The following is a 27,476-nucleotide window of genomic DNA, read 5'->3' on the forward strand; positions in this document are numbered from 1 at the left end:
GCTCATTGAAAGGCAAAGATTTTATGATCAGGTGAACCTAACTGGACAATGCATTTTCTGATGGCTGGCTTTCCCACTTCAAACTTCATCATGGAATAAGATGACTGGATGTACTGAGCAAATCAGCAGACCACGTAGCAGCAGAGGAATATTGCCAGGATGTCAATAAATTAGTGATGGAACACATTTTGTTACCAGTTCAAATATGCAATGTGGAAAAAAAAAGCCCAATTTGGCAATGTATGCTGCCTCCTCGGTGAAACAAATACCACCGGATTTAGCAAAGCAAGGGCCAAGTGTCTGTTCTAACCTGCGCTAATGCCACAGGAGCACATGGTGAAACTTTGGTAAATATAAGTATCCTAGAGCTTTCAAAGAAGTGAAGCATTTACCAGTGGAATACAAAGCTCAAAGCAATCCAAAGATGGACAAAATATTTTTACTATTGGTTCATCTAATTTCTGCTGGCTGTTAAAGAACATTTTTTTTTGAAGATGCGATGGATAGCAAATGTATCATCTTGTTGGACAGCAATTGTGTGCATCCTTCCTTGCCTGTTGCATTTGGTTTCTGAGAATATATTTATCATGTCTCCTAGTGTGACATCTTTGATACCACCCTTGGACCAAAGTATTCAAAACATGAAATGTTTTTGTAGGAGAAAGTAAATTCAGGATGCTGTTAAATCATGATAGCACTATTTGAGATGTCCAGACCCCCTACAGCACCAAAATGCAATTTTGAATAGTGCAAGGGATTCATTAGAAATGTGACTTATGAACTTAGAGAAAATTGTAGTCCACTGTTTGCTGAAGCATCTCCTGATTGAAGAGTTTGAAGACTTTAATGTTTGACAGTGAAAATCAACCATAGCAGAAATTCTTAACATAGTAAAACATGTTCCCTTTACAGCCCTCTGTGACGCAAATGTTAACAATGTGGAAGATTGGATTGAGCAGGCAAAGATGAGTGATGCAGAAATTATAGTGTAATACATTCCAGGAAGCTGAAAAATGATGGACTTTGAAGAAAATCATGTTAAAGAGGAGAAAACCTGGGCTAGTGTTCCTTCATAGTTTAATACAATTGTCAAATTTGCAGAAACAGCCTTGGGTATTCAGCACAGGAAGTTATGCAGCTGCATACTTTGCACTCTTCATTGATGAAAAAAGGCAAGAGTCAACTAAGGCTGATATCTGAGAGTTATTCAGGAGAGCTTCTAGGGCTCCAGATGATTCAAGCAAGTACAATAAGATCAAAGTATATGCAACAAGACCCAAAGAGAATGCAAGTTGAGCCTCTGTCATCTCCATTAGACGTCTGATTAACTAGCACATTTGCTTGACTGGCACAAGTCTTGTGCATGCTGGATACCAAGGCTTTTACTGAACTAAACTATATTACCAGGTTTGTGACATATTCCACTGCTAATGTGGAGTTTTTTATCTAAATTATGGAGCTAATGTTTGGGTGGATTAATTCCACCTGTGTAATAGCTCAAAATGCCTGTGTATGCACTGAATGTTCAAGGCTCCCTCCTCTCTGACACCAAGACAACCTATTCCACCTCCATAATATTGCCCATTTTGTCCTTCACTGTCCATTTGATAAAAGCCTTATCTGTGCTGATTACATTCCAGATAAAACTTCCAAACTCCTTTAGCCAGCTGGTGATTTTCAACCCTTCGTAAAATTAAGACATGTCCATCCCAACTCTCGCCTTGTTGTGGCATCTTCCCTGTGTTCCTTAACCTTGGTTCATAATACAAATTGCTTAAATTCCCATCCACGTTCAAAACCATTGAAGACGAACCTGTACCCCAGCCCCAATTTCTGTAGCAATTGCAACTCTTAGAATTCTCCATTCTGCAACCCATCACTGGCTGGGCTTTTAGCTTTAAGGCCCTTGAGCACTGGAATATTCTCCTCAAACCCCTCTTACCCCTACCCCCACCTCTGAGGCATGATGTAAACCTTCTCTCTCAAACACTGTAGTGATCTTCTCTGACTGAATATGTGAGCCTACTCCTGTGGCATGCCTTGGGATATTTTACTGCCTTAAAGGTGCTTTATAATTACAAGTTATTGTCAAAAGTCTTTTACATGATCACTGAATAACTGAAATGTCAGGCCTCTGAGATTTTCTAGTTTAAGCACAGAAAGAACTCGGGCAGTATTCCTGGTTAATGTACTGGTCTCTGGAGATGGATGACCTTACAACCTTTGTGCAGGTGAGCTTGCTTCCCACTCAGCCCTAGTTCAGGAGCTGAAGGTGTTTTGTTCATGACCTCTCCTGCACCTCAACTTTTGCATGCCTCCACCTGTTTCTTTGTGCATGTTATTTTCCCAGCCCCATCTCTTCTTTCCAATGACTGTACCATTCCTGAATCCCTTGCCCAATAGCACATGTAGGCACTTGCTTTGAGGTGACTGTGTCTATGTATACAATTATTTCCCCTTCTATTCTCAATACTGTGGCCCATCCAGACAGTTGAGGCTAAAATCTTGAGGGTTAAGGTTTCCAGTATGTGTTGCAGTGCCACATTTTTTACTTCAGATTTAATTCTTAGTGATCTTCTGGCATTAGATTTGACTTGCTAAGGAAAATGGCATTGCGACTTGGTTCTGAACCATAATCATTAACACTCTTGTTTCCCGCCAATGGAAGTATTTTCCCTTATGCCTCTGTCAACCCTCTTTTTTTCCATCTTTCTGCCTGCTTCTCACTAAGCACCAAGGGGAACCATACCCTACTTGCTGCCACAGTTGACTGACCTATTCAGTATAGATCAGATGGTGAAGTGGCCTTGTAGGTTATGTGATGCCACATTGGGTTTGCATTTACAACTTGACACAACATCAGGTACGGAGGAGACCAATGAGATGTTTTGGAATGAATAATCTTGGAACAGTACTTTGAGGGGAGGTTTAATTGAGGCATGTAAAGTGAATGGCTGAGACAAGTGCGAGATGAAAATCTAGACAGCTTGAATTCAAGGTAACCAATAGAAGAAAAATAGTTTTATTGCACAGAATATTGGGGAATGAAATTATCCAAAAGGGTGCTGGAAAGCAAGAACTAATCATTTTAAAAAGTACTTGGATGAGTCCTTTTGCCATGACCACAAGTTAGGAACTGGGATTTTCCATTTATTTGTACAAGGGCTGTGGAAGGTGCTAGCAATTTTATTGCCCATTGTTAATTGATATTGAACTGAGACAGTTAAAATTCAACCATGTGGACTGAGAGTTATCTGGCCTGCAAGGATATGATGGGCAGAACAGCTACCTTTTGTGATTCTACCCCCCAGCTATCTGAAGGAAACATCAGAGGGCCACAATTTTACTGACATTGAATACAAAACTTCACTGAACAGATCAGTTTCTATGCTGTAGTTATGTCTACATCAAAATTCTTTGAGCAGGAGAGCCATTTTGTGCTGCCAGCCATTTTGATTAAGCAAATTTCATTTAGTAAAATTCCAGATGTATATTGTGGTTTCTGAGTCTGGAGGTTTACTAAATGAAATTTGCTTAATCAAAATGGCTGGCAGCACAAAATGGCTCTCCTGCTCAAAGAATTTTGATGTAGACATAACTACAGCATTATATCTGTTGCCTTTAAAGTACAATTAAATCTGTGGGATCATATTTCACTTACAAACTTTACCTGCACACAGCACAATCTGAGTGGTTGTTTCAAAATGAGTTGGTGCCAAATGTTTAATTATTGGACTAAAAATTATACACAGCCAAAACATTCCCATTTAAAAATCTAAGCTAACAAACAAGGCTTGGAAGCACTTGCTATTTAAATGTTTACAAATGTTTTTGTATTGCAATAGCATAAGATGGAGGATGCAGCTTCCATCTCTTTTGACTGTTGCAAATTAAAACATGCATCATATCACCAAAAGAGATCCTGTGAAGATGTTTCCCCCTCATGGGATGTGGGGAGGAGGTTTCTGAAAAGGTGTGGGCGGACTTAGTTTCAGAAAAAGGGTTTGTCCCTTTAAGATTGAGATGAGAAATAATTTCTTGGTCATGAGTCTTTGGAATTGCCTGTCTAGTTGAGCTGTGAATGTTGAGTCATTTAATGCAATCAAACCTGAGAGCTTTGGATTGTAGGAAAGAAGCAGAAAACTGGAGTTACGGCAAAGGTCTGGTGAGTGGCACAGCAGGCTTGAGATGTATGGCCTACCTTTGCTCCTATTGCTATTGTTCTTCGTTGTTACTACTTCTCTCTCCCCATTGCACTATCCTAGTGCCCATTACTTTCTGTAAATAAGATTCAACATTTAGCTTTGAGGTTAAACCTCCCGTCAGTAACTTTGGTTTTACATAGTTGACATTCCCAGCTTTCAGGTGACTAAGTTTTGTGGCACAGCTTTAGGATTGCTCCCATCAGTTCCTAATTGGGAGAATAATATGCTACCTACCCCAGTCTCTGTACAACAGTCTTCTGGTGTAGTTGTAGGCTGGCGATTTACTGGTTTCACTTTGCTAAATCATGTTGCCTGATGAAATGTGCAGGATTATGTCACGGTGACTGCCTGCAGCCCACAAACATGGCTTTTATGTAACAGCCAATTTGATTGCCAGTTTGTCCAGCATTCAAAGTTGTGTGGCAAACTTGTAGCAGTGTTCAGCAATCCTATAAATATCCTTCACCTTTGCTTAAAGTGAAATTCCAGTCGATATATATCACCTGAATGCAAACTAACTCTCTCGTCCATAAGTAATGAATTGGGTGTGCCTTTTTTGCAACCACAGATATGCAAAAGATTTTATTTGTATGCTGAGATTTCAGAATTGTAAACACATTCACGTATCCTCCGTGCAAGTAACTTGAAATTCTTAACTGCTGCGTGTGCACTATTGAAGGTCAAATGCTCATTTAGAAACTCTCCAATGAAACTTGAATTTAGCTTTTAGCTACTGGTATATTTTTCCCCTTGCTTTCTACTCCTGAGTCTGTGTGTGTGTGTGTGTTTTGTTTAAAATGTCTGTTCCATCTATTTTGAATTGTTTGGCATACCAATATCCTCAACTGTGTCACCAGCTGCCCACAACCTTGCGGTTTGCCATCTTCCCTTTGATGTTGGCAGCTATTACTTTTAGGAGTCGCCGTACTTTAAAGTCATTTAATGTATTTTGAGAAAGAATAAACCTTGCAAATGATTGCTGGCTTTACCACTGATGTGTTGCCAATCTGGAAAGCATCCATTCATTACTCTCTCCAGACAGCCATCGAGCCATGCTACCAGTTTATCTTAAATACCACTGGCCTGAGATTTCATGAGTCTTGTATTTGGTATACATATTTAAACATTTAAATCTTCCCACATCCCTTGAATTCTGCATGTACGCACGGCTTAAAGAATTTAATTCTACTGTGCAGTCATTACCCATTACAAATCCACACAGAGGAGGAAATTGGGATATTCTGTCACTTAAATTGCTGATCTTTTGGTTCTCCATTTGCCATAATACCCTGTAAGTGGCCTGTTACTTAGCTCAATCATTCCCTTGCCTCGCCCTTTCCAAAGCTGATCATTCTGAAATATGTCATAATGTGCAACCCCTCCCCTAGCTCCCCAATTCCATCATCAAAATGAGTTGGTTTTTGCATTACGTTTGCTTTACCCATTTTGGCTTAATCTTTCCAAGTCATCAGCAGCAATTGCAAATAGTTCAGAGTTAGTGAAATAGTTACCTCCCTCTTGCAGATCCCTTTGTCAAATTCCACCAGTAGGTTTCCCTCAAGATTTTTGCTGGCCCTTTCTCATCGCTCTAAATGTGAGTTACAGTCAATGCCCTCTAAATGTTTTTTGACTTTGTGCCATCTGCCTGTTGCCAGGATTGTTATCCATTGATGTGAACCCAGTGCAGATTGTGCTTACTCATTCTGTAAACCAGTGACCAATTCAACTGCTACTATTCATTTGTTACCAAGCTAACATTACTGTAGCAATATTTCTGCATTATCTTCAAACTTTTAATATTTGATTTAGAGACCAGAATGAATATCTGGTCCTCTTTCAATGAAAACCCATTCCAGAGAAACCCTGCCTTTTATACTTTAGTCTAATATTGAGTCCATGGTCAGTTTTCTCTCCCATTGCTGACAACTTTCTAATCAACTATATTTGGCTACCTGTTCCATGCCAGCTGAAGCCAAGTTTGTCATATCTGTGATTCAATCCTTCCCCATGGTAACAAGTCCTTTTATTTATTCTTTGGTACATTTTTCCATTCTATTGTATTTTCAGAATTGTTACTACTCTTCTGACCTTGTCAAGCAGGTTCAATCTTTTCATCCTCTTCTCCCCCCCCCCCCCCCCATCCCGCTTCTCAGCGCAAATTTATCCACTCTGTCCTGTGACCAGTGTGATATGAATGGAATCTTTCTGTGCATTCTATGTTGAGTTTGTGGATATATTTCAGTATGTTTGTTCTTAACGCAAGGAGTTTGAGTCAGAAATCATGGCAGCTAAAAGAAACTTGATCTCTCCAAAGAAACTTCATATCTACCTGCAGTTTACCATCTCTTATCAAGCAAGCAGTTGACTATGAGTGGGGAGAATGGACTGGTTCTCTCTTGAAAGGTTGAGGAGGGAACTGAGAAGGCTCTTTATGTTTTTATCAAGTGGATTCAGGGAATGTTGTTATTTGTGGGGAAAAGCATAACTGGAGCCCATCAATATAAGATAATCAGCAAGAAATCAAGTAGGAAATTCCAAAGAAACTCCTTTATCCAAAGTATGGTGAGAATGCAGAACTTGCTAGCACAGGAACTGTTTGCAGCAAATGGTATGGATGCATTTGTAAGGAACTAGAGAAGGATATAAGGGTGATAGTTTTGGTAGATTTAGTTGAGGAAAGGTGAGACTAGGCTTGAGTGGAGCATAAATGTGGCATTAATTGGTTTAGCTGAATAGCTTGCCTTTGCTGTACATCTTAATATGCAGGTCAAGCAAAGTAGTCTGGGAGCATTGACGCTTTAACAAAATTAAACTCTGCTTTAACTCTTGCATCTTAATGCAGTTTGATGTCTAAATGGAAAATAGGAATGTGAATGATAACGGCCTAGAGACCATCTACTCACTCTGGATAGGTAGTACGTTTTTTTTGATGAAGCAAAGTTAATCAAGCTTGAGTTGATGTTATGGTCCAATAGAACTGTCTTTTTGGAGCCCTGGAGCAGTGCTACCACTTGCATTGTGGCCCACTTGCATCGATGATGTATTTGCATGTTAAGGTGGAGAAACGGAAATGTATATCACCTTGTGCAGTAATAATCTGCATAAGGTGAAGGGCACAACTTCAAAATTTGCCAGTGACACAAAACTCAATGTAGTAAAGTGATGACAATAGTTGTGATCTAAGCTGGTGGAATGGACAGATGTGAGAGTTTTACTGAAAGAATGAAGAGCAGTGATGCAAGCTGAATAGTAACTTGGTGTGAAAATGGACACATCAGAAGGTATTTGTGTACAAAGCAGAAGCAGATTAACAAAGCAGCTAATACATTCTTTGTACTTCATAAACAGAAACTAGTGACCCAGCTTTCATCCTCTGCTTCCCTGACTTGGGGAGAATCTGGCATTTCCCACTGCTGTCTACTGACCCCCAGTGGAAGTCCATATGGATGTTTGAGGGTGGCAAGGTTAGGTTGTCCGGTAAGAAACCTAGTCCTCTGACAAAGACTTAAACTGCATGTACCATGAGAACTGTCCTCAGCAGCATCAGTGGGCACGGAGGAAAAAAAAATAGGGTGGGTAGCATTCAATCCCAAACATAGAATGGGACGTCAAATAGCATTTAACTTAAGTAAAATACAGTGAGAAACTGCTAACCACATTTAAATGCTCTTTGTACATATTTACTGTATGTCTCCACAACTTTGAGTGACACAGCTACTTCCTATTCCGGTCTGCTTATACAGCGAGTACTTGAAAAATAATTAACTAAACATTAATCCTGGACAAAGTTGTCCAATAAAATAGAACCGCTCTCAAAGATCTACATGAGGAGAAGAATGTAAGGGAGGAAAACCTCTGCTTGTCAACGATACATGGATTGTAAAGTCCGACCCTCTTTCTTGCTGAGTTGACTGACTCAGCACAGATCAGAATCTGCTATCTGTTTTGCGTGGTTGCCTAGTGTACATGGTTGGAATGGACAAAGTCTATTTGATTCTTAAGGTTCTGCTTTCCAAATTTCATACATGGCCATCTCACTCCTGGGTTTCTGAGTTTCTTTTCATGCTCCCTTCCTAATCTCTGAACCCAGCAGTTGCTGCTGATGAGTATTACACAGCAGTGAATAGTTCTTCATGTGGGTGGGGTTTGACAAACTGTGACCCAGAGAGGTTGTTGAAGGTTCTCTGCTCCAGTTGATCTTTTTAAAGCACCCTTCCTTTCCATTTACCTACTGGCCAACCTGGTTATATTCTGTGGCAAGGATGTTTTCTTCAGTTTGTAGGCCCCCCTAATTCCCAAACTGACCTGTGGGCCTGTGATTTAAATGCACAGTCAGCACTGGTTTTTATATCTGGATTTCTCCAAACTTGGCATCTATGCCCAATATTTAAATGAAAATTAAAGAAAGTACAAAATGTTTTTGGCGGAGAAATTGAACTTCTAATGAGACTTCTGTCGGGTCACCAGAGAGCAGTTTCCCATGTTTAATGTGCTCAAGATTTGAAATGAGAATTACTCAAATATTTGGCGATGCAAGAATGGTGATGTGCATTCTGTACTGGGGACAAGTTCTGTGTTTAACCAAATGTAGCTAGTCAGAACACTGCACTGATCTAATGCAGGCCAGTTGATTGCTATAACCTTTTCGGAACGCTAATGTAAACAGTAGTCTCTTCTGGCTTATTGTGTATTCGTAATAAATGTTTGAGTTCAGCAGAATGTTTTGGCTGTTTCATTATGACCGAGTTCTCGATGTCTGTTTTGGTTTTAATTTGCATTAACGTTTCCAGATAGCACTGGGTTTCTGCCAAGTTTCTGCTCATTTCTTCAACCTGTGGTAATTAATTTTTATCATGGAGCCAAGAGAAGAAATGAGGTGAGGTCTTGGGGTTGAGAAGCAACTAGTGTGAATGTTTATTGCACACTGCTACACATGTGATTTCTACTGCCCGACACAGCATTAATGCACAACCTGCAAAACACCCTTGCTCAAATAACCAAACTACTCGGTTCATAAGAGTTTGCACATTAATCTTGATCTACCTGCATTTTCCTTTTCCTGATGCTCAGCAAATGTTTCCATACCACTTCAGAGCAACGCTTGCTGTCCTTGGTATAGATGACAACAATGTCACTGGTCCTCCAATATAATCACCTCACGAGGTAGACTTTCAACTCTATCTTCTTTTCCGCTCTCCTTAAGGTACTGATGATTGAGCGGCTATCTTTGCTGTTTGCCCTTCTGTACCTCAGTGACCCTGTAGATACTGATAGGCTGTCTCATTGTGGGGATTCGCAGCTAACACTGTTCTGATTGACATTGACTGCAAGCCATGGACATTGAGAGCTGCTGGCTAGCAATCAGCCGTGGGAGCCTCTTGTTTCTCTGTTTTCACCCTCAAAAGTCTGTTCAATTATGATGTACATAATAGCACATATTATGCACGTAGTTCAGGTCATTTAATGCAATAGAGCCTTGGAATTAAACCTGAACACATGGATGTGGTCTTTTTGCTGCATGTTCCCTGAAACAGTCTTGTTCTCACCAGCTGATACTGTGCACTGACTCTACCTGAAGTGATCAGTGGTTTTCAACAAACTGACTGGACCAGGCAAAAGTGTGAAACTACATCCTGAATGCTTTGGCAGTGAATGTACTTGCCTTTTTGGCCACCCCAATATTAGTTATTGGCCCCTCTCTTTTACCTACTTTGCAAAGATGTCTGTCAAATTCCTGTTAAAATATCCTGAAGCCAAGAAAGTGGTTGAGCATCTTTGATACAAATGTTCCCAACATCCCCATATGAAGTTGGCATCAGTTTCTTTTTTAAATAGATATTGACTCTTTTCAGAGAAAGTTATTATGAGTTAAATGTATTAACTTTTAATGGTAATTTGGGTACGATGTAGTTTGTATTGAGTGAGTTACAAGGAATTTGAAGCTAATTTAATGACATAAGCAATTTAACTGATACATTGCTAACCAGCTTGAGTTTTGCACAATCTGTGGAAATGACTAATTCCTGCATTAAACCTAAAGCCATTTGCTGCTTTTTACAGGGGCCCAATGCATGCAATTCAGTGGCAGTCAAACCACAACAACATTAGAAATTAAATGCATTGTAGTGTCTCATTGAATGTTGCCAAGAGCAGTAATTAATCATCCTGTGTGAAACTGGGCTGAGTGATACTAGATCATGTTGTTGCTCACGTTTGTGTAATTCTGAAGCATCACAAGCCAAGCCCTAATACTAACATTTGAATCTGTTTCACCTCTCCAAATAGAGCGTTGATTTAGACATTTGCATTTGTTAAATTTGGAACTGTTTCTGGTTAGGTAAATCACACATTCAATGAAATCGTTGCTAAATTTGCTAATGACATTCCTTTCAATTTGTGATTACTTTGAGGCTTATTTTGAGGTGCTTTCTAGGATTTCATCAAGTAGGTTTGTTCACTAGCAGTTTACTGCAATGCAAGTTATTGGTCATTTATTTTTGAGAATCTGGACATTGCTGGCAAAGCCAGTATTTATTGTCCATCTCCATTTGCCCTTGAAGGTGGTGAGCCAGCATCTGAATCATGCAGTCCTTGGGATTCAAGTGCTCCTACAGTAACCGCTGGTATGGGGAGGAATGGCAGAGGAGGAAATGAGTTCCAGGATTTAGCCCCATTAACAATGACTAAACAGTGATACATTTTCAAGTTGGGATGGTGTGTGACTTGCATGGAAATCTGCAGTTGGTGTTTACATGAATCTGAAGCCTTTGGTGTTAGAGGTTGCTAGTTTGGGAAGTGCTGTCAGGAGTTAAGTAATTGCAGTGCATTTTGTTGATGGTGGACTCTGCAGCCGCTGTGCACCTGTGGCGGAGGGAATCGATGTTTAAGATGGATGGAGTAACAGCCAAGTCGACTGTTTTGGTCTAGGAGGTGTCGAGCTTGCTGAGAATCTTTCATCACATTTCGGACTTGCACTTTGGTGGAAAGGCTTTGGGATGTCGAAAGATGAGAAATTTGCCTCTGGGTACCCAGCTTCCATCTTGCTCTTGCAGCCATAGCATTTAAGTTGTTGGTCCGCTTGAGTTTCTGGTTGATGGAGACACCCTCACTGGTCCCCAAAGATGTTGATGGGATTGAATATGAAGTGAAGGTAGTTAGACTCTGGAGATGGTTATTGTCTAGCACTTTTGTGGAGTGAATGTTACTTGTCGCTTGTCAGCCCATACCTGTATGTTGTCTAGGTCTTTCTGCATCCAGGCCTAAACTGTTTCATGTACTGAAGAGTCGTGAATGCAAATGATCAACCATTATGCAACTGATTATTGACTGACTGACTTTGAAGTCTTGCCCATTCTAAGTCTTGAAGTGGGAAGACAGTTTCTGTTAAGAAACTTTTCAGAACTTTAATGTTAACTTTTGAGGGGGGTGGGGGTGTTCACATAGGCCAAACCATGCCAGACTTCAGGTCTTGAATCCCATGACCTGAATAGAGTTTGTCTTTCAGCTGAACTTTTGGAATTTGTAACTCCCCATAACTGTTGGAAGTTCGCCTGCATCTGAAGGTTTTTATTTGGTACCTTTTCTCAGTGAAGGATTAGTATGTGTTTTTTTAAGTATAGAAAACTGTCAATTAGGTGCGTCCATTGTTAGTTGTAGTTAAAAGGATATTCCTTGTACCAAATCGTTAAGAATTTTTTAGCAAAAAAAAACTATAATCTGATGGAAATCTTAATATTTAATTTTAAAACTAACTTCTTGCTCAGATCCTGAGTTCTGTTCCACTGTAGGAGAGAAATCTGGTCTGTAATTTTATGACCATGTGGCTGACCTTTAGCTCAATACCAGCCGAAGCTTATTATTTCACATAGTTTCTGATGTGCTGTTGTTTTGTGACAGAGTATCAGATATAGTTTCTCTCATTGAGGACAATCTATAGTAAAAAAAAAAATTCTTTTTTTGCTTGCAGCAGTAATCAAACCATCAGACTGCCCATGCTGTAACCATCTGTTTACAATGCATTAGTCTGAGTTTTGCTGCTTGTGATCTGGCATGTGTAGTTACCTGTACAATAGGCAGACATTTTGTTTTCATAATTTTTTTTATTTAAATAGGATTGACATAAAATCTTCAAAGCAGTTTCTCTCAAGGATCATAAAACGTCATCTCTGCTTGAACTTTAAAATGGCAGATGATCGCAAAAAGCAGAAAATTTATTACTTGGAGCCAAAATACTCTATTATTGGTATCAATATGTCAGCAGGCTGCATCTACCATACCTTGTCCAAGTTTCATTACTCGTTCTCAGGAGACTCTCGAACAAAACTCTACCTACTTTGTGATGCTTGTGCTTTAAATGATAGAAGCAACATGTAATTTGGGAGCCAGCATCTGGTCAGAACTTCTGTCCCGTTATTTAGAAGTGGGTCTAGCACATGTTTTGTTACAAACAGAAATCTTACCTGTTGTTGCAAATATTTATAGTTTATTCAATGTGCATCTTTAAGTTCCTTGACTTCAGTCCAGATATACACAGAATGGGATTCTCCATATGTTGGACAGAAACAAGAGGATAAAATCTCGACCAGAACGCTTCCAGACCTGCAAAGACCAGTTCGATCTGATAGTGACATGTGAGGAGCGTGTGTACGATCAGGTGCTTGAAGGTAAAATGGCCGTCCCTTGTGTTCACCACGCCATTGACCTAGCTGCTTGTGAAACGTGGTTTGCTGATGCCCCCATCTTGTGATTTCCCAGATCTGAATTCAAGAGAACAGGAGACATTCCAGTCAGTGCATGTCATAAACGTGGACATTCAGGATAATCATGAAGAAGCCACGATTGGAGCTTTCCTCATTTGTGAACTGTGCCAATGTGTAAGTGTTTACACTTTTGTGTATTGGGAGCATGGGGAACGAATGTGAAAGAGTGCACAGCACAGAAACACATCCAACAATCAATCCAAATGGGATGGTACTTGTTCTCCAGCCAGATGTATACAGGTGAATTTGTCAGTTTTCTGACTGGTACAATTTCTTTGTAGTGCAATATGAATGTTTGTAAGAACGGTACGTGATTTTCTGTAGCTCGAGTAGTGAATGTGGGATGTTCCTTGGTGCAACACATTGCTTTATGGTAGGTGCAATTCAGTATGTGCTGCAGCTTGACAAATTTGTCTTTTTTTTACTAGAATTGACACTGGCCAGTTTTTAGTTTCTATTCTGATTGAGCATCCAACATTAGGATTTTTTGTGTAATACTCCATCTTTGTCACTATCTACAACTTCAGCTGGAGCCGTACTCTCAGTAAAACAATCAAGTGTGATCCCTGCCAGCTAGTTCAGGGGAAACAGTTAATGTTTTGGTTCTATTGGTACCAATATGTTGAGGTGCTTCATATGTACAAAAATCAATTGGAGTTTTGGCATTTGATTCACTCATTACCCATATTAACCAGCCTTTCCTGGTCCACATTTCATGTGTAACAAGAAACTTGTGGCTCGATATTCTCCAGCAATCTTCAACAAGGCTGTGAATAGTTTGATTTATAATCACAGTATGGAGATATTAAAACCCCAAATTATTGAAAGAAGTGGAAGTGCTCTGGAATCTGAAACCGAATTCTAGTCCACTATAACATGCAGGTCTAACCTATTTAGCACCTATTATCCAATCACCATTTCATTACTATGCTTTGCTGTAACATCAAAACACAGGAACTCAAGTGTAGTCAATTAAGAGGGCAGAGGAGAGTTCCTAGTTCTCATTGTGCTCACACAGCTGTGGATTTTTTTTTTGAAGCTGTGTAATTGTGGATGTGTTGGACAAACTCCCATGCTGTTAATAGATCAGTCCACCAGAAAATAAAGGCTAGAACACAGATCCCAGTTCTAGGATTTCTCATAATTTCAGTAGAACTGAATTCTGGATTTTAGTGCAAGCTGGAAAAATCCCCAGCCCTTAGCTTTGTGGATCCTGGTATCGCTGCCACCTCTGCAAAGGTGTGATTGTACCTGTTCCATTACAATGGCCTGTGGCAGGGAGCTGATTCTTTTTGGCCCTGGTTCAGTCCCTTCCCACTAACTGAGAAGCTCAGCACTTGGTAAACCGAACCTGCAGTCCTAGCTGGGCCTTGGCCTGCCCAACGTCCTGACAATTGTGCCTCAATAACGAACAGCTCCAGAGGAAACAGTGCCTGATTTCATGCATGGACATTGCATTCTGAAAACTGGTACATAATCTCATTTTTACTTTAGTTAAATAGATGGTTTGAGCATCTTGGGTACCATCGTAAGGTGAAGCCTAAGTAGTTTTTTTTTACTGTGACTTGTGTTATCCTTTGTTTAAAATCAGTTGCTGCACTAAATACGTTGGTAACAATAGCCTGATATTCTTTTACATTTGTCTTCTCTGCTTTTTTAGTATTTCTGGTGGGGAAAGGAGGTGTTCATGGGGAGGAGAATCCCAACCAGGTGAACAATACTGCAGATGCTGGAAACCTGAAACACAAACAGTAAATGTTGGAGCAATAAATCTGCTGGAGGAACTCAGCAGGTCGAGCAGCATCTGTGGGTGGAAGGAATGGTCAACGTTTTGGGTTGAAACCCTGCATCAGGACTAAGTGAGGAAGGGAAATGGCCAGTATAAAAAGGAAAGGGAGAGAGGCTTCCCCTCTTATCCTGGCCATCTCCGCTCTCAACTCTGTCCTGGTGCAGGTTGATGACCCGAAACAACATCAGTTCCAACCCCCCTCCTCACCAACAAATGCTGCTCCAGAGTCCAGCATCTGCAGTCTCTTGTGTCCCCAGCAAATGTTGGAAGTCCTCGGGTTCCGGCAGCATCTGTGGAGAGAGAAGCAGAATTAACGTTGCCGGGCAATGACCTTGAGAAATCCGACGGGCACCCTGCCCCGATCCCTCGGAATCCCCCCCCGGCTGGCCGGTACCTTCCTCCTAGTGTGGGTGTTACTGGGGAGGCGGGACAAAGGACTGGGTTTGCAACAGAAAAACAGACGAAATTTCCACCAGTGTTGGGAGGAAGGTGGAACATCTTAGTTAATGTCCGCTCCGGTGACTGACCTGGAACCTGTGCATCTTCCACACTCCCTGCTTCCCTGAGTTCCCAATGTAACTGTCGACCCTGGGAGAGGTCAGCCAAGGACCGGGTCTTCGTTGCCACACTTAGTGTCTCCACCTGCCCGCCCCCCCCCCACCCCCCTTCCCCTCCCCCCTTCCCCTCCCCACCCCCCTTCCCCTCCCCCCTTCCCCTCCCCACCCCCCTTCCCCTCCCCACCCCCCTTCCCCTCCCCACCCCCCTTCCCCTCCCCACCCCCCTTCCCCTCCCCGGCACGATGATGAACGCTGACCTCAGCCGTATTTGTCCTGTTTAGATTCAGCGCACCGAGGACATGGAGAATGAAATCGATGAACTGATCCAGGAACTGGAGGAGAAGAGCGGCCGGACCTTCCTGCACACCGTCTGCTTCTACTGAGGGGCTGGGGAGGGGAGGGCAGGAGAGGGCGCGCAGGCCTTCTGCCGCCGCTGCAGTGCTGATCTGTATATAATTTATAGTCTATTTTAAGTTTGAATCGCTGCTCGGCGCGGGTCCTGTGATGTGTCCGAATGAATCTCTTGTAGAGCGAGTCTGACGATGGCGCAAAGTGTATCCAACATGAAGCTTCATTAAAAACAAAAACCATGGCCGGACTCCAGTCCCCAGTCTCTCTTTATTTCTCAGGTTTCGCAGCCGAAGACCCGTGGGGGTGATCTCGTGTGTGTGTGTTGGGGGGGGGGGGGGGGGTCGCTGATTTCCCGGGTTCGGGGTTGGAGCGGGAGCTGGGATTGGGCGGGAGACGTGGTGCGGAATACAAATGTGCAGCGGCATCGTCGCGGCTGCCAGTCGGCGGGGCGACGGTGGCGGAGGCGGCCCCCACCGCGCTGCTGAAGGTCCCTTCCACCCCGGGGGTGGCTGCTTCACCCCTCCTCCCTCCTCACAACCCCCCCCCCCTCCAGCCCAGCTCCCTCACCTCTTCTTCCCCCCCCCCCCCCCCGCCTCTGAATCATTTATCGTCTGTGGGGCGGATCAATCGTTAAACTGCGGCAGCGAACCCGATGTGGCGTGTGAGAGGGAGCGTGGAGCCGGCTGCTGGTGGAGGGGAGGGGAAGGGAGGGAGGGAGGGGGGGAAGAGTGAGTGAGTGTGTGTGCGGGGGGAGGGAGGGGGCAGAGCGAGGTGGTGGGGGGGGGGGGGGGGTGACCGGCCGCGCACTCCCGGGACAGCTGAGTGCGCCGGAGCCCGCCAGCAGCGAGGAGACACTGCGATTTATGCTTCCCACCGCCAACACCATGATCTTCATGTTCGTGGGGACGTCGATGGTGATGGTGAGTGAGCAGCCGCTCGCTGCATGCTGTGTGTTGCGGCGGTTTGCGGCGGCCGCCCTCTCGGCACTCCTCCGGCCGAAGCCCTCACCTGCTCTGCCTTCTTGCTCTGTCCGCTCTCTTGCAGGCCATAGCTTGCATCGTGGACATGAACGCCCTGCTCGACCGATTCCACAATTACATCCTCCCGCACCTGCGAGGCGAGGACCGGGTCTGTCACTGCAACTGTGGAAGGTAAAGCGAGCCCGGGCCCGGGTCCCACTGCCATCCCCTCCTACCACCTCCGCTGTTCCTCTACCCTCTCTCTGCAACTTTTCTACCCCCCCCCCGCCGCTTCGGCCCCACTGCAGATCCTCTCCCTCTCCCTCCCCCCCCCCCCCACCCCGCTCCTCATTTATTCCTCTTCGCTCAATCACCCGCAGCCCGCAACTCGTGGCCTCTGCTCCCCTCCACGCATTTCCTCCGCCCCTCCTCTTGCCCGCCCAACCTCCCCCCACACCACCCCTCTCCACTGTCCCCCACTGCCACCCCATCTCACTCCTCCCCACACCCCAGCCCCCTTTGCTCTTGCCACACTTCCCTGCCCAACCCATCCCTCGTTCCCCCTCTCTATCTCGCTTCCCCCCTTGCTCCCCCTCTCTCTCCCCCCTCTATCTCGCTTCCCCCCCTTGCTCCCCCTCTCTCTCCCCCCTCTATCTCGCTCTCACTCCCCGTCTCTTTCCCCCTTCAATATCTCTCTCCCTCTCTCCCTCTCCTAACTCGCTCCCCCAATCTTTCAGACACCATATTCACTATGTGATTCCTTACGATGCCGATCAGTCAGTGGTCGACTCCTCAGAAAATTACTTTGTGACGGACAATGTGACGAAGCAGGAGATCGACCTGATGTTGGGGCTGTTGCTGGGTTTCTGCATCAGCTGGTTTCTGGTGTGGATGGATGGTGTCCTTCACTGTGTGGTCCGGGCATGGAGGACGAACAGACGTTATGGTGAGTGCATCCCTGAGGAAATCTCCCAGCGTCGGGGGGCGATATGTGGCCCAGGGGGACATGTGGACAGGCTGTGGCCAAAAATCAGCTCCTTCCAGTAAATTTGTGTGGTGCATTTGCCCCTTACTCCACCTCAGGCCAAGGGAACAGAACTGATTCAAAAGTTTGGGAGGATGTGACTGCCTTCCTCTGACCTTGTCTGTTTTAGTCGGATGATTCTGACACTGGGTACAGGGATATGGTTCAGTGTCACACTTAGTCCTGCAATATACACCCAACTAGGCTTTGTAATTCCTAACCTCTTGGTTAGTGCAATTCTGATGCAAAGTCATTGACTGAAATGTTAACTGTTTCTCCACAGATGCTGCCTGACCTAATGAGTAATTCCAGCACTTTGTTTTCATTTCAGATTTGCAGCATTTTGCTTTTGGAAAAATAGAAACATCAGATTTTTAGAGTAGGAACATCTCCCCAGCTTAACCTTTGCACAGAGGCTGACACTTGCACCTTTTGGATTCAGTTTGCTCCTAGTATTGTGACAAATCTCCAACCATTAGTGTCCCACCATTATTCCTTCACACACTCCTAGACTTGGTGTAAGTCTAACTCTTGTATCGGCCACGTCTCCATGGTGACCGTTCACGTGTCTGAGTCAAATCATTGTGGATTCCAGTCTCACCCCAGTGCCTTGTGCACAGAAGTCTAGGCAGACAGTCTGGAGCAGAGCTGAGTGCATACTGCATTTAGTGGTATCATTGTGATTGATGGTCAGCACAGACTCGATGGGCTGAAAAGCCTATTTCTGTCCTCTGTGACTATTTTCAGGAAGACTAAGGAAGTTACTCTAGGCCAATCTTTACCCTCAACTGACACCTTAAAAACCAATTATTTGGTCATCATCACATAGTCATTTGTGGGATCTTGTGTGAATATTGGCTATCTACTTTTCAACAGAGAGCTTTTTAAAAATTGAGGACAGGAAAGGTGATTTAAAGCAGCCTTGAACCTGAAACATTCCTTCTGTTTCTCTTTCCATAGATGCTGCCTGACCTCCCGAGTTTTTTTAAAGAGCATTTCCTCTTTTCTCACATTTCCAGCATCTGCAGTTTTTAAAAAAAATATTTTTCTAGGTGTCTTAAAGTGCTTGCTTCCTCTCTAACCAGCTCTTTCATCTCCTTTTCTTTCAGATGATTCCTGGTCCTGGATCCCGAGGTTATGTAATCTGAAGGATTTCAGGAGGCGTTCCCACCGGCAGTATGAGGAGTCTGCAGGGAACATGGTACACATCAAACAGAAACTGTATCACAATGGGCACCCGAGCCCTCGACACCTGTAACCTTCAACTGCCAGAAGCTGGGACTCGAAACAAGGAGCTTGTGGAGACTCCGATCCTTTTAAAACCAGATCAAAACCACTGCTGCTGATGATGAGATGGCAGTTGCCCTGAGCCAGAGTGACCTGTACATTCTGTAAATACCCTGGGTTACAGCCCAAAGCAGCTGCTTCTCTGTAATCTTTTCTTATTTTGAGTACATATACCGAGAGGTGCTTCAAAATGACTCAATGGTAATCTGGTTTTAACTTTTTTGCAAACCTTCCCATCACATTAATACTGGTTGTCACTCCCCTCCCTGCCTGTAAACACGGAACTCCCTCCATCCATCAGAAAACCAGATTTGGTGCACTTTGATAAACTAATGGGACGTCTGTCTCTTTCAAAAATTACCTTTAAGGCCCACAGTTTGTGGAGGATATGCAGTCGGCCTAAGTAACTGCACCAACGCGGCAGGTGTTGGCCCTGGGACCACTGTGGAACAACAGCTCGTGTCAGATGGCGGAGTTAGATTTTTTTTCCCACTCTGTTGGTTTAGACCTTGAATGTGTTTGCGAGGCAGACATGAGAAATCTTTTTATTTGAAAATGGAAAGGTTTAGATCTGAAGTGACGCTGGTTTTTAGCAGTAGGAATCACCCGTCCATCACCAGGTAAGGGATTGTAGGCCAAAATCACATCACAGGCCCCTTGCATTGAAGGGATTTAGAACTGTACGATTCTGCAGCTTGTGACCCAAGGACAAGTGTAAAAATTTAATAGTCTACAGTACTCTGTACAACCCATCATTAAAAATATAAATTCCCATGGCTTCTCCTTTTATTGAAGTTTAATATTGCAACAGATGGAACAGGAAGTTTTATAAATTTGTAATTTTTTGTGTAGTTAAATGTGATGGCTGTTAAATTGCCTCTTCCTGTCATACCTTCTCCCTTAACCTTCCCCGCATCCTTTCCCCTCTGCCTCCACTTTATCCGAATTGTCTCCACACAACACCTCAGCCCCAAACCCCGCACCCTGCCTTGAACCAGAAGGCTGGTTCAAGTCTCTGCTGATCCGGTTACCCATGGGTCATTGCTGTTAGACAGGAGATTTAATTACCAGGGATTGGGATATGTACCTAGTGCAGAAAACTAGGGCAGTAAGGTGGAATTAATTGGTAATACAAAAAACTGGGCAGTCCAGTCCATCTGAACAGTAGCATTAGAAACAGCCTTGAAGTGGTCACTTCATAGGAAAATGCAGTAAATGCCATAACTCTCTGGAAAGCCAGTTGCACAGCTCAATGGTGACATCTCTTGGGTACCTGGATTCCAACTGGGAGAGGAGATCAGAGAAAGCGAGGGGTGCGAGCTGTCACAGTGTGTGTTCATCATTGACTCTTCGCAGTAGTGTTGACTTGTTATCTTGTTGAAATGTGTGTGAAATGTGTAAGGGTGAAGTTGGATGGAGGCACAAAATGCTTAAAAACATGGAACAGGTGAATGTGAAACGTGTCAGTGAAAAAAAAATTAAAGTAATTTCAATGTTAATTTGTGTAAAGATTAGACTTTTTTCCCCCTGTTGTGCCAGAATTCCAGTGAGACAGATCACTAATGTCCAAAGAAATTAGTTTGTGAACAAGATGGGAATGGTCAATGTGCCGCCAACTCTGCTTGCTAACCAGGGCCCCATTGGCAGAGGCATACCTGGGTAGTGGTGGCAGCGGGATGCACTAGTTAGTGCTGCTGCCTCACAGCCCCTGGGACCCGGGTTCAATCTGGACCTCCAGTGCTGTCCCTGTGGAATTTGCACATTCTCCCTGTCACCAAGTGGACTTCTTCCAGATGCTCTGGCAAAATTAATAAAGAGGAGTAGATGGGCATGTGAAAGAGTAAGTTGTGAGGGTACAGGGGAATAAGGGGGTAATGGGACCGGTGGGGTTGTTCTGCTGGGAGCTGGCATGGATCTCATAGACCATCTTTCTGTGCTGTCGTATGTAGTGCAAGCTGGATCTACTTACCAGAACTGTTAACTAGAGTCTTGCTGGCAGAGTCACACCTCAGACCCAGTTAGCAGAACTATTCCTAGTAACTGGAACCCTGTTGCCAGGTCCTGTATCTAAGTATTAGAGTTTCACCAGTTTACCTTCAGTCATTAAAAACAATGACCACAATAGTACAGAACAATAGACTATGGCAGCCACTGTGGCTTTAGGAGGGGCAGACTTCTTCTGAGGGAGTGTTTAGGAGAAACCAAGTCACTGCCAAAATTGCAATGTAGAAGGTCCAAATAGCCCAAGAAGCCCATGTTGGATACTTAACCTCTGCCTGCCTCCCAATTCCCTTTCTTTAAACTAGTGATGTAATCTTAATGTTGTCATAGTCTTTACTTCTATCATTAACTCCGGGTGTATGTTCTGCCAGCTTACCTCTCTGTTTAAAAAAAAATTCTAATGCACTCTCCTAAATCTCTTCAATTTAAAGTTATATCTCCCTTCCCATCTGTTACAAGAATGGACTATTTTTAGTTTTTAAAGCTGAATGGTTATCAAATGTAAGATATGGACTGTGATTAAAATGCACTATAGTTTGAAGGCAGTTGACCCAGAGTTCAGTGTTTGGAAGTCAAAGATCATTAACTTTGCAGGGCAGGACTGTGAACTTGGAAGATGGTGGAGCACTTGTATTGTACTAGGCTGCCTGTGTCTTCAATGGTGAGTGAAGAATGGACTCGTGCAAGGTAGTAGATAATTTAAACCCTTGGTAGATTATGAGCTTTTGCTCAAGCACCAGTAGTGGTCGGGGCTTTTGCTGTCTCAGCCGCCGCTTTGCAATTCCCTCCCTGAACCTTTTTCAACGTTCAGCTCCTTGACCAAGCTTTCAGTTACTCCTCATAAGGTCTCTGTCATTCTTCCATATTCATTTTTCTCAGACTGCGTTTATGAAAAATGTCTGGGATAATTAAGGGTGCTGTGCCTCTATCCTAAGTGTTGTAACAACTAACATCACCCCTTTTCCTGTACAATGTGAGCTTGTGTAGGTCACTGCTGTACCGTATGACCATCTAGCTCCTAGAAATAATGTGTACATGTCCTTGTGGGCTCTGTGACCCCTCTGTGCTTGTTAACACTACAGTAGCAGCCCTCACAGAACCCCTCCCCACCTGTACGTAGTGTTGCACTATAACTCCTCGTTTTGCAGTCCTCAGTGGGATCTTATTATCTTGTCAAATCCTTTGCAACCGATTTCTAATCAGGGACACCTCCATCATTTCTTTTGCCAATGCAAGGAGCCGCTTGTGAACGTGTCTTCACATCTTCAGAATGCCTCCACTTCCTTTTTATAATATGGAGGCCAAGACTTTGCATCATACTCCAAGCACAATGCTGGGTTCTACATGCAGCCTGGCGCCATCCATCTCAGACCTCCCCAGCAGTGGTTGAAAGGTTTTTCTTCAATACACCACCATATTCACAAACTCCTTTCCCTGGCCACTGCCTCCATCTCTCTCCCCCTGGCCACCGCCCTCCATCATCTCTCCCCCCCCTGGCCACTCCAGCTTCTTTATAACCTCAGTATCATATTTAATCCTACACTGAGTATCAGACCCCACATTTGTTCTGTCACTTTCTTGGCTCAGCTGTTGCTGAAATCCTCATCCATCACACAGCAGAGGACCAGGCCCTTCAGCCCACCTTGTCTGTGCTGGCCATGATGCCAGTATAACTAATCCCATCTGCCTGCACGTGGTCTTTGTCTCGCCATTCCCTGTCTGTTCTTGTGTTTGACTAAATGTGCTATTGTATGCTTCGACCAGCTCATGGCAGCGCGGTCCAGGCACCTACCTTGCCGTGTAAAACAAAACTTGCCTTGCATATCTCATTTAAACATTTCCCCTCTCATCTTAAATCTATGCCCTCTAGTATTTAACAGTTCCACCCTGGGATTGTGAAATACTAGTGGGCATAGCTCTAGAATTTTACTCCATTGCTCATTTTCCATCCTCATAAATGACCTCATTCAAAACTCTGCTCAAATCCTGACATAACTTCACCCAACACACCACACTTGCTGACTTGTGTATTTGTTCCCAATCCCCAAGTACCTCAAATTTAACATTCCTTGCTTTCAAACCTCTGTCCTTTGATCCTCCTTTCCCTGTAACGTCCTCCAGCCTTGCACTACTTTATGATCTCTGCACTCCTCGACACTACATCCTTATTTTAAATTTTCATCATCAGAAGCAGCGCTAGCAGCTGCTTGGGCCTAAAGCCCCAGAATTCTCTCAATAACCAGCCTCTCCTTTATGATATTTGACCACTTTTGTTCCTCTTCATGTGGCTTAGTGTCAAGTTCTGTCAAATTCCTTGGAACAATGTTATTACTTTGGTGTTACACACACACACATACTTTTGTTGTATAGCCAAGTTTCTGTACAAGTTTAACACAACCCCTTAGTTTACAATTTTGTTCCCCCCAGAAATGAACCACAAGTGCCTGGTTTGCTTTTTCTGATAACTGCCTTTCTTAACCTGTGTTATTCTGCAATCTAATTCCACTGATGTAATAATACCAGACTCTACCTGCCTTAGTGCAGAGTATGGGCCTTAGTTTTAGATTTCCAAACTAACCTTGTAAAAAAAAAAATTCCAAACTAGCCTTGTAAAAAAAAATTGTTTCAATCAGATTGCCTGTTTTTCTTCAGTACAGGGCCAACCTGTTCAATCTCTCCTCACAACAGGACCGTCTCATTTCCAGGAATCGATCGAGACAGCCTTCACTGTAAGTGTGGTTTCACCAAGCCCCTGTACATTTGTACCCCACCTCCTTGCAATAAGGCCAATGTTCTATTTGTTTAAATTATGTCAGCTTTCTGTGGTTGTTGACCTAGATCTCTCAACAGTAACATTTGACAGTATCACACCACTTAAACAATACCCTGCTTTTTCTACTGCTCAGTCACTTAACCCTCTATAATCCTTTCCCCACATGTTTTAGTAGCATCTGCAAACCTGGATACATTATACATGCCCTTTCAACTACTTACAATCTACATTAATGAATTAGATAATGCTCTGATCTAGGAGGTAAACCACTAGTTATAGTTCACCAACTGGAAAGTGGCCTATTAAGTACTTCTGTTTTCTGCTCACTAATTACCTCCCTCCGTATCACCCTCAGCCCACGAGTCTTTGTGCAGTAACCTACTGGAAATCCAAATGCACGACATCCATCCTGGCACTTATGTCCTCAAAGAACCTTAAACGTTTGTTTAACATGATTTCCCTTTCATAAAGCCATATTGACTCTAAGATATTATTTTCTAGCTGCCCCATTATCACTTCCCCAATGAAGAATTATAATGCAATCTTTTCTGGCACTCTCCACTTCACTTTCCGTCTGTCTTTTGTTTGTAACCGCAGTGATGTTTGATTTTTGACTTCATTTTCATCAACCTCCTTTTTGCTCGACTTAGAACTGCTCACCAACACTTACCCACTGACACTGCAAATTACTCCTTTTGCTTTTGTATCACCACCCTACCTCTTCCCTTCAGAGCTACTCTTAATCTTTGTCTTCCTCAGAAAACCTTAGCAGGGCCCCTCCATTTTCCTCAATTGTCCAAATTCAAACTCATCTCATTTACAAATCTCTCCATGACTTACCCTATCCAACCACTGAAACTGTGTCCTGTTATCCTTTGGTCCTCTGACAACCTAACCTTTATCCTTCTTAACTCAAATCTTAATGCAGTAGCCTGCTAGAAATTCTCTCCTCCATCATAGATTAACAGAGTCCAGATGAAGGGTCTCGATCCAAAGTGTCGACTTTCCATTTCCCTCCATAGATGCTGCCTGACCTGCTGAGTTCCTCCAGCTTTCTGTTGCTGCAGATACCAGCATCTGCAGTCTCGTGTCTAGATTAACAACATCTGTATCTTGACTTTACCGGCTGGAAATTCCTTCCTAAACTCCAGCACTTTTCTGCTGCAAAACCTTCGACAATCTAACTATTTGACCAACTATCTTTCCCAAATCACCCCATAAGCTTCAGTAGTTAGCCCAGTTAGAGATCATTTATGCCCTTACACCACTTAGACTCACATCTGCCCCACAACTGTTAAACTGCTTCAAAATTTATCTCCTGTCACTATTCATTTTCCAAAGATGCAATGTAAATGCAGGCTGTTTAATTAAATGCTAATTTAGTCATTAGAAAACCTGGCAGAGTTAATAAAATACAGTTCATAATTATTTTGAATGCTCAGAGCTGACTGTTAGCACTCAAGTCTAAGCTACGAATTGTTTGATAACCTTTCATTTAGACTAAATCTGGTAAACAGACAATGAAAACATTCCCACATCGTTCTCATTGAAGGAAGGAAACTGTGCCCTAGAACTGGAGTTGAGTCCCATTTATTCCTAATTTCTATCAACAGTGGGGCTACAGATTCACAATATATTGGGCAACATGGATTAACATTCACCTGTCACTGGATGAGAGGAATATAAATTGCCAAAAGGAAGTTTTTCCCCTTACAAATATATTTAAGTCTAAACTAAGTTTCAAGGTAGGGGAAGAAGAATCTAAAGAGAGAACTCAGGACTTGATTATGATTGATACAAGTCTTGTACATGTTGGGCCAAAATGACTCTATAATGTACAAGACCATAAATGATCTCTATAACTGGGCCAACCACAGCGTTTTCCTTGTGTGGTTCTTCTGAAACACTTTCACCACCCGATTATTAAGGTACTGTGTGCAGTAGGAATGATTCAACTGTATGTTATCTACCAAACTGGCTGTTGTTGATGGTCAAGCGTTGATGCTGACCTTCAACTGGTAACTACTGAATCTGAAGAAAATCCCAGAACCTTGGAAACACTCAGCTGCTCAGGCAGTATCTATGAAGAGAGAAACATAGTTATTGTTTCTGGTCAACAATCTTTCAACAGAACAGAAATATTAACTCAGATTGTTGTGGTGCAGATGCTGCCTGATTTAAGAGTCACAGTAAAATGCCATTAATCCGCTATCCAACTGTTTGGAAATCTCCATGGTTTGGCATCCAGCTCACTGAGATGTTTGCCACGCTCCTTGTCAACTCACTGGGGCCCCAGTTCCCACGCTCCCTTTCAATTACCTGGTTCACTGGAAAACATATCACATTTAAAAAAGTGAATTAAAAGAGTATTGAGATATTAGTGGAGATAGCAGTCAATAGTCTGGTAAATCTTCTAGCCCAACCCCATGAACGTTCCAAGTGTGCTGGATTATCAGAGTTACATTGTATCTGCCTTTTTTGTTTTATTTTGGATTTCTAGCATCTGCAGTTTTTTGCTTTCCAGCCAGCTACACACTAACAGCTTCCAGGCAGGATCACTGAAAGCTGCATGTGTGCATCTGGCTGGAAATGAGAAGCAGCCACTGATTTCCTCATTCGTAATTCGCGGACAGTGAGGAACCCTTGCGGAGGCCATCTGGTCAGCATGGCTCAGGCATGTGTAGTTTTTGCTATAAATAGCAAGTTGTTATTACTACAGTGCTGGGAATAATCCTAACTGTAAGGTTTTTCTTTTACAACCCTGGTTGTTTTTATTTTAATCCCAGTGGAATTATTAAACCACAACAGGCCCAAGTCTATTTAAATCAGAATGTAGTCAGAAACAATTACGCCTCGAGTGGGAGAAAGCTGCTGCGGTTACTGCTCGTGTCTTTTAATCAGGGAATATGAAAGGTCCTATATTTAAAATGTGTTCTGGTATCTTAAACATTGCTGAGGCTATTACTTTAACATATTCAACTAATTATTGACACTTAACCATCAGGATTCATTAAACATGTACTGTCACTTCACTTTTTTTTGTTGACTGGTGTCACTAGAATATTCCTGTATGTTCCTGTTCAAACTGTCCTACTTTAATAGTGTATTCAGAGCATGAATTTTGGGATCCTGTGTAGGATGGTTCCTCAGTTACAGTGGGGAAAAGCAAAATTTGAGACAATTCATAATTGTGACCTTCACTTCTTGCATAACCCTCAAATCTTTAGTTCACATTTTCTGTGACACTAATCTTTCTGTAATGCAATAGCCTAAACTATGTGCTGCAATTTAAATCTGACTTTTTAATGATTATTGACAGAGATTATGTTTCTCTCTCCCCTAGTGTGACCCTGAATTTGTATAACACTCCAAGAGTGGCCTATACAGAGGGCTGCGTAAATTCAGCACAGTTTTACTTGGTGTTATGGTCAAAGCCTTTGTGCATAAAACCCAGAATCCTGTATTTTATATCCACTATTTTCCACTTCTAAAGAACTTCTTGTGGTGTGTGCAATTGGAGTACACATTCCATCATTGCTTTTTTCTTTCTGAACAATTATGGCATCAAACCACATCTGTCACTGACCTGTCCATTCTGTAATCTGTTGACCTGTCCTTCATGAGGTTTCCAAGCTCTTTAACTTGGAATAATTCACATTTTTCCCCCCCATTCCGGTCTTATTTACAAGTCATTTCTATGAATAAGAAAAAGAGGTCCCAGCAAATAGGTGGGATATACCTTTACCCACAAGTCCAACTCTATCTATGTTT

The 27,476-nt window shown here is 43.0% G+C and overlaps 2 protein-coding genes and 1 long non-coding RNA gene across 3 annotated transcripts in view; 2 read left to right on the forward strand and 1 right to left on the reverse strand.

The window, feature by feature from the left end:
- The window catches only part of ssu72 (SSU72 homolog, RNA polymerase II CTD phosphatase), a 70,275-nt gene extending 54,367 nt beyond the window's left edge, over window positions 1-15,908 (forward strand). Inside the window, exons 3-5 of the mRNA XM_052039170.1 lie at window positions 12,729-12,868; window positions 12,960-13,078; window positions 15,592-15,908. Coding sequence (XP_051895130.1) covers window positions 12,729-12,868; window positions 12,960-13,078; window positions 15,592-15,693 — 361 coding nt within the window. The 3' untranslated portion in view covers window positions 15,694-15,908. The remainder of the gene's footprint in view (window positions 1-12,728; window positions 12,869-12,959; window positions 13,079-15,591) is intronic.
- Window positions 12,830-15,700, reverse strand: LOC127583315 (uncharacterized). The gene is made up of 3 exons (XR_007958243.1): window positions 15,568-15,700; window positions 14,961-15,043; window positions 12,830-12,961 (listed from the first exon to the last, which is right to left on the reverse strand). It is a non-coding gene; the product is annotated as an uncharacterized LOC127583315 (long non-coding RNA).
- A 120-nt stretch (window positions 15,909-16,028) lies between the features above and the next one.
- Window positions 16,029-19,703, forward strand: LOC127583314 (transmembrane protein 240). Its single transcript, XM_052039171.1, has 4 exons — window positions 16,029-16,581; window positions 16,706-16,812; window positions 17,358-17,566; window positions 18,754-19,703. The coding sequence occupies exons 1-4, from the start codon at window positions 16,525-16,527 to the stop codon at window positions 18,900-18,902; spliced, it is 522 nt and encodes a 173-aa protein (XP_051895131.1). The 5' UTR covers window positions 16,029-16,524; the 3' UTR covers window positions 18,903-19,703.
- Window positions 19,704-27,476: the final 7,773 nt, after the last annotated feature.

This window comes from Pristis pectinata, chromosome 26, assembly GCF_009764475.1.
Source record: "Pristis pectinata isolate sPriPec2 chromosome 26, sPriPec2.1.pri, whole genome shotgun sequence".
NCBI classification, from domain to species: domain Eukaryota; kingdom Metazoa; phylum Chordata; class Chondrichthyes; order Rhinopristiformes; family Pristidae; genus Pristis; species Pristis pectinata.

What these genes read in the sequence shown, in the direction of transcription:
- LOC127583314 (XM_052039171.1), top strand. Translation starts at nt 16,525, where the DNA reads ATGCTTCCCACCGCCAACACCATGATCTTCATGTTCGTGGGGACGTCG. An exon ending in TGGGGACGTCGATGGTGATG is followed by an intron (nt 16,582 to 16,705) that starts GTGAGTGAGCAG and finishes GCTCTCTTGCAG; the next exon opens with GCCATAGCTTGCATCGTGGA. An exon ending in GAGGACGAACAGACGTTATG is followed by an intron (nt 17,567 to 18,753) that starts GTGAGTGCATCC and finishes CTTTTCTTTCAG; the next exon opens with ATGATTCCTGGTCCTGGATC.